At 41.0% G+C, this 13935-nt stretch overlaps 1 protein-coding gene across 3 annotated transcripts in view; it reads right to left on the bottom strand.

Moving 5' to 3' along the window:
• The window catches only part of LOC135094048 (equilibrative nucleoside transporter 1-like), a 199579-nt gene that overhangs the window by 58143 nt on the left and 127501 nt on the right, over positions 1-13935 (bottom strand). For all 3 annotated transcript variants that reach the window (XM_063993791.1, XM_063993796.1, XM_063993795.1), the window contains exon 5: positions 2496-2546. In XM_063993791.1, coding sequence (XP_063849861.1) covers positions 2496-2546 — 51 coding nt within the window. The remainder of the gene's footprint in view (positions 1-2495; positions 2547-13935) is intronic.

Raw genomic sequence — 13935 nt, 5'->3', positions numbered from 1 at the left:
AACCTTGGTTTAACACAGCTTGTTCTCGTGCTATACATGATAGAGAGGTGGCCCACAAAAGGTACTTAAGCCTTCCTTCACCAGAATCTCATGCACTTTATATTTCTGCCCGGAACCATGCCAAGTCTGTTCTCCAACTAGCCAAAAACTCCTTCATTAACAGAAAATGTCAAAACCTTTCAAGATCTAACTCCCCTCGTGATTTCTGGCATCTAGCCAAAAATATCTCCAATAACTTTGCTTCTTCTTCTTTCCCTCCTCTACTTCAACCAGATGGCACCACTGCTATCACATCTATTTCTAAAGCTGAACTCTTTGCTCAAACCTTTGCTAAAAACGCTACCTTGGACGATTCTGGGCTTGTTCCTCCCTCTCCTCCACCCTCTGACTACTTCATGCCTCGTATTAAAATTCTTCGTAATGATGTTTTCCATGCCCTCGCTGGCCTAAACCCTCAGAAGGCTTATGGACCTGATGGGGTCCCTCCTATTGTTCTCCGAAACTGTGCCTCCGTGCTTGCACCTTGCCTAGTCAAACTCTTTCAGCTCTGTCTGTCAACATCTACCTTTCCTTCTTGCTGGAAGTTTGCCTACATTCAACCTGTTCCTAAAAAGGGTGACCGCTCTAATCCCTCAAACTACCGTCCTATTGCTTTAATTTCCTGCTTATCTAAAGTTTTTGAATCTATCCTCAACAGGAAGATTCTTAAACATCTATCACTTCACAACCTTCTATCTGATCGCCAGTATGGGTTCCGTCAAGGCCGCTCGACTGGTGATCTTCTGGCTTTCCTTACTGAGTCTTGGTCATCCTCTTTTAGAGACTTTGGTGAAACTTTTGCTGTTGCCTTGGACATATCAAAAGCCTTTGATAGAGTCTGGCACAAAGCTTTGATTTCCAAACTACCCTCCTACGGTTTCTATCCTTCTCTCTGTAACTTCATCTCAAGTTTCCTTTCTGACCGTTCTATTGCTGCTGTGGTAGACGGTCACTGTTCTTCTCCTAAATCTATTAACAGTGGTGTTCCTCAGGGTTCTGTCCTGTCACCCACTCTCTTCTTATTATTCATTAATGATCTTCTAAAACAAACTTCTTGTCCTATCCACTCCTATGCTGATGATACCACCCTGCACTTTTCCACGTCTTTTCACAGACGTCCAACCCTTCAGGAGGTAAACATATCACGCAGGGAAGCCACAGAACGCCTGACTTCTGATCTTTCTAAAATTTCTGATTGGGGCAGAGCAAACTTGGTATTGTTCAATGCCTCAAAAACTCAATTCCTCCATCTATCAACTCGACACAATCTTCCAGACAACTATCCCCTCTTCTTCAATGACACTCAACTATCCCCCTCTTCTACACTGAACATCCTCGGTCTGTCCTTTACTTATAATCTGAACTGGAAACTTCACATCTCATCTCTAGCTAAAACAGCTTCCATGAAGTTAGGTGTTCTGAGACGTCTCCGCCAGTTTTTCTCACCCCCGCAGCTGCTAACTCTGTACAAGGGCCTTATCCGTCCATGTATGGAGTATGCTTCACATGTCTGGGGGGGTTCCACTCATACTGCTGTTCTAGACAGGGTGGAATCAAAAGCTTTTCGTCTCATCAACTCCTCTCCTCTAACTGACTGTCTTCAGCCTCTCTCTCACCGCCGCAATGTTGCATCTCTAGCTGTCTTCTACCGCTATTTTCATGCTAACTGCTCTTCTGATCTTGCTAACTGCATGCCTCCCCTCCTTCCGCGGCCTCGCTGCACAAGACTTTCTTCTTTCTCTCACTCCTATTCTGTCCACCTCTCTAACGCAAGAGTTAACCAGTATTCTCAATCATTCATCCCTTTCTCTGGTAAACTCTGGAACTCCTTGCCTGCTTCTGTATTTCCACCTTCCTATGACTTGAATTCCTTCAAGAGGGAGGTTTCAAGACACTTATCCACCAATTTTTGACCACTGCTTTGACCCTTTTAGGGACTGGCATTTCAGTGGGCATTTTTTTTATTAGATTTTTGTTGCCCTTGGCCAGTATCCTTCCTACATAAAAAAAAAAAAAAAAAAAAAAAAAAAAAAAAAAAATGTAAAAACGAAGGAAGTATTTATAGAAACTATAACTTGGTAATAAATGGCAGTTTTTGCTACATCTTTTAGTATTTGAAATCAAATAACTTTGTTAGAAAACCATATTATGGTAAGGTAACCAAAACAATAATGATTTTTTTTCTTTGGTTCAAAAACTGAGTAGTTAAAAAAGGGAGACATTCAGGAAATGAGGTTCCATTGTATTCTTATATGGGAAAAAATTTTGTAATCAACATTAAGAACCTGGAAATTACCTCATGGAACTAACTTCAGTCATATGTGCAAAGTAACTTTAGACAAAGTTTTCCCACAAATAAACCATGTATATAACATGTCTTTTTTCTAACCTTGTTATAATATAATTTGAGATACTGTCATTTCTATAGTACAAAAAAACATACTAGCATTACATACTGCTCAAAATGGCTGAGGAGATGATGGTGATAACGTAGAATTCTTCCTGCCCTGAAAGACATGAGATATATTATCATTAAAATGTTGCCAAATTGTTATCACAAAAAAAAAAAAAAATGTAATATCCAAAAAAATAAATAAATATGTACACTCTTCAGGAATATATTGAGGAAACTTAAATATTTTTTTTCTCTTTTTGTCATAAACATATTTTCATTGCAGAGTTTACCCTGTTGGTAATTGTCCGTTTGAAAATATAAATAGATCTTCATATGAAACATATTCTCAAAGTTGTCTTACTGTGATGCAAACTTCCAGATAACTAACATTGCATATTGTTACCTTATTACTTTAAAAGGAAGAAAAATCATTAAATGTTGAAGTTATTGCTGGCATCTAATGCATTAACGGAGACACAATGATAGTTAAAAAAAAAAATTCAACATGAATTCATATATATATATATATATATATATATATATATATATATATATATATATATATATATATATATATATATATATATATATATATATATATATATATATATATATAACCAATTAAATCAAATTCAAAAGTGCAGTGTATTGTAGTAGCAAGTAATAGCTAAGCCATAAAGAATGCTATATGGCAACAACCACCAGCTGGACAAAGGGAGATGGCCCATGTGCAGCCACTTGCTACTGAAACACATTCATATTTGAATGTCCTGTTATTTTTAAACTATGGTGTTAAAAACACCTGACTAAAATATTTCATGCTCTGAATGATGATCTTTCACTTCTGAGAATTTTTTACTTTTGTCTCAAGACACCTATATATATATATATATATATATATATATATATATATATATATATATATATATATATATATATATATATATATATATATATATATATATATATATATATATATATATATATATATATATATATATATATATATATATATATATATATATATATATTGTTATGAAATGTTACTTTATTAAGGGGAGAGAGAGAGAGAGAGAGAGAGAGAGAGAGAGAGAGAGAGAGGTGGGTGAGTCATACATGTTGGGTTGTGTGTGTGTGAAGTTATAGTAACTCTCATCAAGTGTACTCTATGTTATTCTTCATTTAATTTGCCTTCTTTCCATTGATTTAGCAAGTTAAAATCAGAACCTAAGACAGAAGAAAAGGCATAGTTTGATATTAGAGAATTAAATTCCAGCCAGCCATCTTAGTTTTCAAATAATGGTTTATTAGGTTGAGATGCTTTATAAAGAGAAACAGTGTAAGGTGGCAATGAGGGCATGGGTACATCTTCCTGCCACTTCTCTCCTCCCATCCCTATCACATCAGCTAAAAGTGAGAGGGTTCCCTCTTCTCAGCTCTAAGGCAGTTCATTAGGCAGGGTTGAGTTGTACTGAGTGGACATGGGTCCAGAGAGCTGGTGGCAGATATATATCTTAAGCTGGATGGGGATTAGCTTTGTGATTCAGCATACTTAGGTGGGTTAATGAAGTATCCAGTGTCACCACTCTCTAGCCTCCTGTATGGAGGTGTCTGCCTGGTTAGTCCATGCATTTTCATGGGTATATGTCCTTTGTCTGTGTTATTATGTTTTTTGCATTTGAGTCGAGTTGATTCTCTTGTCTTGTGTACCTTTTATTTAAATAATATTGGTCTTGTTAGTTGTTTTGTGTGTGTCCTGGGACCAGAGAATAAGACTTTGTTTGCAGCATGGTACTTGGCATCTCTCACTTCCCTCCTGGTCCATCTTTTGTGGGATTAGAGAACAGTCTTCTGAGATATTTGAGACAAGATGAACTTGATGTAGAGTGCCCTTGTCCATGCCCTAACTCATGGCTAATTATTTCTTTCCAACTTGGAGAATTAAGTTTCATGTTTGTAATGTTTCCTTCTCCATTGGTGGGTAAACAGAGTGGTGACCTAACTAAGGCTGGTGACCAGAAAGTCCCTGGATTCATTGAATTTGTGCCCTTCACTAAGCTGCATAAGAGGTAGCTTAGGGATAAGCTGATCTGAGTCGGTAGCAGCTGTGAGGGCGACTGTAGTTGGTTGTAACAGCATATATATATATATATATATATATATATATATATATATATATATATATATATATATATATATATATATATATATATATATATATATATATATATATATATTTTTTTTTTTTTTTAGTATATATATATAGTATTTTTATAGTATGTAACACACACACACACACACACATTATTACTATTATTGCTGTTTTTTTTCATTATTATTATTATTGTTATTATTATTATCATTATTATTATTATTATTATTATTATTATTATTATTATTATTATCATTATTATTATTATTATTATTATTCAATAATGTTGAGAGAGAGAGAGAGAGAGAGAGAGAGAGAGAGAGAGAGAGAGAGAGAGAGAGAGAGAGAGAGAGAGAGAGAGAGAGAGAGAGAGAGAGAGAGAGAGAGAGAGAGAGAGAGAGAGAGAGAGAGTATTATGAACATGCAAGTTGATATTTTTTTTTTATGTAGGAAGGACACTGGCCAAGGGCAACAAAAAAACAATAAAAAAAATGCCCACTGAAATCCCAGTTCCATAAAAGGATCAAAGCAATAGTCAAAAATTGATGAATAAGTGTCTTGAAATCTCCCTCTTGAAGGAATTCAAGTCATAGGAAGGTGGAAATACAAAAGCAGGCAGGGAGTTCCAGAGTTTACCAGAGAAAGGGATGAATGACTGAGAATACTGGTTAACTCTCACATTAGAGAGGTGGACAGAATAGGGGTGAGAGAAAGAAGAAAGTTTTGTGCAGTGAGGCTGCGGGAGGAGAGGAGGCATGCAGTTAGCAAGATGAGAAGAGCAGTTAGCATGAAAATAGCAGTAGAAGACAGCTAGAGATGCAACATTGCGGCAGTGAGAGAGAGGCTGAAGACAGTCAGTTAGAGGAGAGTAGCTGATGAAATGAAAAGCTTTTGATTCCACCCTGTCTAGAAGAGCAGTGTGAGTGGAACCCCCTGAGACATGTGAAGCATACTCCATACATGGAGTATGAGTACAGAGTTAGCAGCTGGAGGGGTGAGAAAAACAGAAACATCTCAGAATGCCTAACTTCATAGAAGCTATTTTACCTAGAGATGAGGTGTGAAGTTTACAGTTCAGATTATAAGTAAAGGACAGAACAAGGATGTTCAGTGTAGAAGAGAGGGACAGTTGAGTGTCACTGAAGAAGAGGGGATAGTTGTCTGGAAGGTTGTGTTGAGTTGATAGATGGAGGAATTGAGTTTTTGAGGCATTGAACAATACCAAGTTTGCTCTCCCCCAATCAGAAATTTTAGAAAGATCAGAAGTCAAGCGTTCTGTGGCTTTCATGCGTGAATGTTTACCTCCTAAAGGGTTGGATGTCTATGAAAAGACATGGAAAAGTGCAGGGTGGTATCATCAGCGTAGAGGTGGATAGGACAAGAAGTTTGGTTTAGAAGATCATTAATGAATAATAAGAAGAGAGTGGGTGACAGGATAGAACCCTGAGGAACACCACTGTTAATAGATTTAGGAGAAGAACAGTGACTATCTACCACAGCAGCAATAGAACGGTCAGAAAGGAAACTTGAGATGAAGTTACAGAGAGAAGGATAGAAGCCGTAGGAGGGTAGTTTAGAAATCAAAGCTTTGTGCCAGACTCTATCAAAAGCTTTTGATATATCCAAGGCAACAGCAAAAGTTTCACCAAAATCTCGAAAAGAGGATGACCAAGACTCAGTCAGCCAGAAGATCACCAGTAGAGCGGTCTTGACGGATCCCATACTGGCGATCAGATAGAAGGTTGTGAAGTGATAGATGTTTAAGAATCTTCCTGTTGAGGATAGATTCAAAAACTTTAGACAGGCAGGAAATTAAAGCAATAGGACGGTAGCTTGAGGGGTTAGAACAGTCACCCTTTTTTAGGAACAGGCTGAATGTAGGCAAACTTCCAGCAAGAAGGAAAGGTAGATGTTGACAGACAGAGTTGAAAGAGTTTGACTAGGCAAGGTGCAAGCACGGAAGCACAGTTTCGGAGAACAATAGGAGTGACCCCATCAGGTCCATAAACCTTCCAAGGGTTTAGACCAGCGAGGGCATGGAAAACATCATTGTGAAGAATTTTAATTGGTAGCATGAAGTAGTCAGAGGGTGGAGGAGAGGGAGGAACAAGGCCAGAATCATCCAAGGTAGAGTTTTTAGCAAAGGTTTGAGGGAAGAGTTCAGCTTTAGAAATAGATGTGATAGCAGTGGTGCCATCTGGTTGAAATAAAGGAGGGAAAGAAGAAGCAAAGTTATTGGAAATATTTTTGGCTAGATGCCAGAAGTCACAAGGGGAGTTAGATCTTGAAAGGTTTTGACACTTTCTATTAGTGAAGGAGTTTTTGGCTAGTTGGAGAACAGACTTGGCATGGTTCCAGGCAGAAATATAAAGTGCATGAGATTCTGGTGATGGAAGGCTTAAGTACTTTTTGTGGGCCACCTCTGTATCATGTATAGCACAAGAACAAGCTGTGGTAAACCAAGGTTTAGAAAGTTTAGGTCGAGAAAAAGAGTGAGGAATGTATGCCTCCATGCCAGACACTAAGATCTCTGTTATGTGCTCAGCACATAAAGATGGGTCTCTGACACAGAAGCAGTAGTCATTCCAAGGAAAATCAGCAAAATACCTCCTCAGGTCCCCCAACTAGCAGAGACAAAATGCCAGAGACACCTTCGCTTAGGGGGATCCTGAGGAGGGATTGGAGTGATAGGACAAGATACAGATATGAGATTGTGATCAGAGGAGCCCAACAGAGAAGAAGGGGTGACAGCATAAGCAGAAGGATTAGAGGTCAGGAAAAGGTCAAGAATGTTGGGCTCTAAGACGGTCAGGAATACAAGTAGGGTGTTGCACCAATTGCTCTAGGTTGTGAAGGATAGCAAAGTTGAAGGCTAGTTCACCAGGATGGTCAGTGAAGGGAGAGGAAAGTCAAAGCTGGTGGTGAACACTGAAGTCTCCAAGAACGGAGATCTCTGCAAAAGGGAAGAGGGTCAGAACGTGCTCCACTTTGTAAGTTAAGTAGTCAAAGAATTTCTTATAGTCAGAGGAGTTAGGTGAAAGGTATACAGCACAGATAAATTTAGTTTGAGAGTGACTCTGTAGTTGTAACCAGATGGTGGAAAACTCGGAAGATTCAAGAATACTACTATGGGTTTGAAATGGATAAATACCTGCTTACTTAGCTGAGGGAGTTTTAGCCACACTGAAAAAGTGTCACCAAGATCTGTGCCAGGGATCCAACTCACATGTATCCCACCAAACACTTTCCCCAAACTCCGCCCATTTGAAAGTGGTTTCATTTAGTAGTTAAATTTTAATGCAAAACAGGCAACAGCAAAATTAAAGTTCAAAAGTAATTATTTGTGATTGTAAGGTGTAGGATAGCTATGCTATACATTTGTGGGACCCGCCATCACAAGTGGTTCCTGCCAAAGTGGGAGTTAGTTGTCCCGCACCTCGCTGGCCACGCAGGTGTGCGTACTGTACCAAGCTGAATAAAGAGCAGACAACAGCAGCCGGTATCCTTCTAGCCAAGTCCTCCTATGTGGCGTAGTGACCTCGAAGCTACATGCTGTTCATCATGCCATTACCAAGTCACCTTGGTGCAACTCCGCGAGGCCGCCAAAGCCCTGCGGCAGGCCGGCTGTCCCCGTCGCTCGTCACTCAAGCTCAGTCAACTCTTCTGGCCCAGCAGCAGGCCATCACATCACTACAGGCCAGCCTGGCATCACTTTCTACCACTAGCCAGCATCCCTCAGGAAAGGCTCCTGCTGCGGCCACACCGGAGAAATGCATGCCGGAGATGTCCTCAGCAGCTTTCAGAATGTGGCAGTGCTCAGTGGAGGCATGGCTGTCCCTCTCACGGTGGCTGGATCAGGAAGCTGTGCTCCACATTTGCCTGTTGTGTGGAGCTGACCTGCAGCGGGTCCTGGATGTGAAGTTCACTATGGATCAATGGCAAGCCATGTCTAAGAAGGACGCACTAGATACCATCAGTAAGATCATGTTGCGGGCATCGAATCAGGCAGTACACTGGTCTGACTTCTTTAGCATTTCTCAGGCTGTGTGTTCTTTGTGCGGTGTGCCCAGCACGCCATGGATTGTGAATTTCAGTGCCTGCGCTGACCTCTCAGAGTACATGCTTCTGCGCAAAGTGATAGTTGGTCTGAGTGACTCGGCCCTGAAACAAGAAGTGCTTCAACAGTGTCATGCTTTTGGTGATGTGGAGAGCCACAGGACCTTCTGTGTTTTGTTCAAGGTGGCCCGGTGTGACGCCACCTCCATGAGTGGCGGGAAAAATTCGCACAAGTGTGAATTGGCAGGCACTGATGTCACATCTGATGACGTTAACAATGATGACGTGATTTCCCGCCAGCCCATTATTGCCGCCTCGTGCCACCCTGCCACAGATCCCCACAAGTCATGCCATTGGTGTGGGTATAAGCATGCCCCTGGCAAGGCCTCCTGCCCCGCGCAGCATGCCACCTGTGTTGCATGTGGGAAGCCTGGGCACTTCAAGAGGAGGTACAAGAACTCTGGGAAACGTGAGGCTGGTAAGGCTGTCAACAGTGTGACCGTCAGCACCACCAATACTGCCTCAGCGCCACTCCTGCAGGTACAGTTAGCCCCACAGGTGGGTGGTCGAGGGTGCACCACCATAGCAGTGGCTGACACAGGGGCCCATGTGTGTGTAGCTGGCCCAGCCCTGATGTCATCGCTCAGTTTCAGGCCTGCACTGTTGCAGCCTCAGGCTGGCCTCAGAGACCTGGCCAAGATACCACTGGCCAGCCTGGGAGTGGCACCCTGCTGCATCAGTCTCCCAGGGCGTTCAACACTGCAGGAGGTGCACTTTGTGAAGTCTGTGGAGCACCTGTATCTCTCGTGCATCGCCTGTGAGGAGTTGGGGCTGGTGCACAGCGGCTTCCCTCACCCACAATCATATGTTGCTGCAGCGGAGATGCCAGACAGCAGCTCCGACTGCCCCCTGCCCAGACCCTCCTCTGGGCCCCATCATGGAGCCCTTCTGGGACCTCCTTAAGAAGCCTACAAGCAAGAAAGTGTACTGGGACGAGCAGCTGCGGCAGAAACTCGAACAGGCAAAGGACACGATATGTCTGCTGGCCAAGGATGGGCTGGCTTACTATGACCGTACCCAGCCCACTGTGGTGATGACTGACTGGAGCAGGGAGGGACTAGGCTTCATCATCCTCCAGCAACACTGCTGTTGTTCAGCTGTGGATATGCCATTCTGCTGTAAGACTGGCTGGTGCCTGGCACTGTGTGGCAGCCATCACCTGATAGCTGCTGAGGCAGGTTACACTCCAGTGGAAGGAGAGGCGCTAGTCGTGGCTTGGTGTCTCTGGAAGGCTCGCCAGTTCTTGCTGGGCTGCCCTAACTTGATGCTGGTGACGGACCACCGGCCCCTGGTCAAGCTGCTGAGTGATCAAGCGCTCACGGACATAGTGAACCCGTGTCTCTTCCATCTGAAGGAGAGGATACTCCAGTACCACTTCACTGTCCATTACCTGCCTGGTAAAAGAAACTGTGCAGTCAACTTCCTCTCAAGATACCCCACACTCAAAGCACCACCCAATGAACATGACGAAGAGCAGGTGGAGGAACTGGCAGGAACAATGGCCGCAGCCACTGTGACAGTGCTGGCCTTTGATGAGTATCTCACCCTGGATGAGGAAGTGGTTCTCCGAGTAGCACAGAAGGACCCAGCATACCAGCTGTTGGTGGCTAAGGTGCTAGCAGGCAACTGGCATCCCCATAGAGCGCAGGAGATTGAATGCTTGCGTCTTTTCTATGGCGTCAGGGACAGATTTTCAGTGTCACGTGGCCTGGTGACCTACATGTATGACCAGGGTCATGTGCGTCTAGTCATCCCTGATGGGCTGCATTGTCGAGTAGCAGCAAACTTCCATGCAAGCCACAAGGGCCTGGATTCAATGCTCAGAAGAGCCAGGCAGACGGTGTACTGGATTGGAAGGAGACTTACAACATTAACGGTCTTCCTGCGACATCTGCAATGCTCACGCACCTTCACAACTACCAGAGCCGCTGATCCTCATGCCACCCCCTAAGTATCCCTTCCAGCAGACAGTGGTGGACGTCTTCCAGCTGGATGGGAACTCGTACTTGGTGTATGCTGAGAGGCTAACAGGCTGGCTGGAGATGGCGGAGCTGCCCAGTGGTACAATCTTGAGCAAGATCTTGAACCAGCTGAAGCTCTACTTTGCAGGATGGGGCGCGCCAGAGCAAGTCTCAACGAATGGCAGAACTAATTTAGCAAGTGAAGAGATGGCAGAGTTCTTCAAGAAATGGGGTATCACTGTGCGTCTCTCTTGCGCTCACTACCCGCAAAGCAACGGGCGTGCAAAAGCTGCAGTAAAATCTGCAAAGAGAATGCCTATGGGGTAACACAGGAGTGAGCGGGAGCCTCAACAATAACAAAGTTTCTCTCACTCAGCTGCAGTATCTAAATACGCCCCTCCGTGATATTGATAAGTCCCCGGCTCAGCTGGCGACGGGTCATCAGCTACAGGATGGTATCCGTGCTCTCGCGCAAAACTTCAGGATTGCCGAACATTGGGGGCGGATGGTTCATGAGCGGGAAAGGCAAATGGCGAGGCAAAACAGCAGGGTGGAGGATCACGCACGTGGGCGTTGCCACTCCAACATCACCCCTGGCAGCAGGGTAATGGAGCAGAACCAGGCTAGCAAGGTCTGGGGCAGATCAGGTATTGTTGTAGAGGCGAGGGACAACAGGCAGCAACTGGTGAAGTTCGACGGTAGTGGCCAACTGTCTCTCTGGACACGCCTGCACCTGAAATCACTCACCCAGCCCAGCACCACCTCCAAGGCCATGGAACCCACCACCGGCGCCATCGCCCAGTTGCCCCCACCAGGCCTGGATGGCTAAATAACTATGTGGAGTGAAAATGGCCTAATGTTAAGTATAAGGACGTAATTTTGATATGTTGATTAAGATGATTGTTCAGTGCCATTGTCATGCTCCTGCAACATCTCCAGGAGAGGGAAGTTGTAGGATAGCTATGCAAATATAGTGAGTGCTGGCATATGTGGCACCCGCCATCACAAGCGGTTCCCACCAAGCCAGGAGTTAGTTGCCCTGCGCCTTGCTGGCCACGCAGACGTGCGTCCTGTACCAAGCTGAATAAAGGCAGACGACAGCAGCTGGTGTCTTTCTAGCCAAGTCCCCCTACATAAGATAAACCATTAAAATTCATGAGATGATCAAGCCAATGATTGTTTCTACAACTTAGCAGAATCAGTTGTGATTTGAAGCCACTTAGATATCAAAATAAATTTTGAAATGGATGTTTGTTGTAAGTCAAATGTTTTTTTTATTTTTTTTTTATTCCATCTCTCTCTCTCTCTCTCTCTCTCTCTCTCTCTCTGCATAATATATATATATATATATATATATATATATATATATATATATATATATATATATATATATATATATATATATATATATATATATATATATTATTGTCAGACTTTATACATTTACTTATAAATTTATCAAGAAAGCAAACCTTAGTTTTACAGAAACAAATTATTGTAGTGCCTGGGTGCAATAAGCTGGACAAAATTTCTGAGCTGCAGTAGCTCAGCTTACCATGATTACAATGAGGGGAATGGCAACTGTTTGCAGATAGACATAGGGATGGGAGGCTCAATTCCCCATCCAATGTAGAATTCAGTGATTTCATGAGCTTCCCTAGATGTAATCCTACACACAGTGGTTTTATTAGTCAGTGTCAGCAAGAGCACAAACATTAATTTTATATAAAACAAATGGGTAACAAACACATGTACAATATTTTTCTAACTAGGAATTCCATCCCCTGATTAGCAAAGAGCACAGAGGACAGGCCATTGTAAGAGGAAAGATCAGTGAGTAAGACTTGATTCATCATTTACTCAAAGTCAGGTAACTGCAGGTATATCACCGAATTTTCCTATTTGAGTAGCCTCGGTGGAAACTGAACATCAACACAAAGTTACTAGCAGTGTTAGACGGAATTCAGAAGTTCTGCTGTATGCTGTTCACTCTACATACCACATGTCCTTCTCAGCAAATGAAACTATAATAAAACCTTTATAATTATTAACTTTATAATATATCCATATAGCATTGCAGACTAATGTGAGTAGCCTTTTGTTAGCATATAAATCTATAAGTATACTTTTACTTAAGTTATGTATACCTATATAACATTGCAGGCCAACAGCCTCTGTCAGGAAATAAATCTGTAACCTTTATATAAACTGTATAATATATCCATATAGCAATTGCAGGCCAATAGATACCTGTGTCAGCAAAGAAAAGTATAATAGATATACATTTACATAAACTATATATACATGATATGCATAAAGTATTACAGGCTAATAGCCTCTGTCAGCAAATAAAAGTGTAATCAATATACCTCTACACTGGCTACATAATATATATATATATATATATATATATATATATATATATATATATATATATATATATATATATATATATATATATATATATATATATATATATATATATATATATATATATATATATATATATATATATATATATATATATATATATATATATATACAATATATATATCTAGCAGGTGCAAGCAAGAGCCAATGGCTGATTTTGGAGTACAGCGCCATCAAGATATAAATGGCACCCCCCGAAAAGTGGTGTGCCAATGCAGTAAAATTGAAAATGTGCTCCGTAATCCATGCCAAAAATCTGAAGGAACTGGATTGTTGATGGACAAATTTTTTAATGTCAAGTCATATATATATATATATATATATATATATATATATATATATATATATATATATATATATATATATATATATATATATATATATATATATATATATATATATATATATATATATATATATATATATATATATATATATATATATATATATATATATATATATATATATATATATATATATATATATCATATAACAATATGTGACACAATTCTTGTCTTTGGCAAGTGTTATTTTCCAACTCTCTTAATTGCAAAACAATAGAAAATGTCCATTATTCCTGTTAAACTTTGTTTTTGTGGCCTTTAGAATGATTTTTAGTCCTAATATAACTAATTTTCACTATTTCTGCCATTTTGGGACAGAAAAAAAAAAAAACTCAAATGACACAAAAAATTATTTTAAAACTTATGAAACTAATTTTCAGAATTAAAAATGAAGTTTTCTTGATTTGCATGAATACAACAAATCACTTTCATGTATGATCCCCCAGATGTAGTCTCCCATCATGTTTTCATTGAAGGATTCCTGATATCTTTGTTCAA

The sequence above is a fragment of the Scylla paramamosain genome, chromosome 44, assembly GCF_035594125.1.
Source record: "Scylla paramamosain isolate STU-SP2022 chromosome 44, ASM3559412v1, whole genome shotgun sequence".
NCBI classification, from domain to species: domain Eukaryota; kingdom Metazoa; phylum Arthropoda; class Malacostraca; order Decapoda; family Portunidae; genus Scylla; species Scylla paramamosain.
This window is presented reverse-complemented; position numbering and strand designations above follow the sequence as displayed.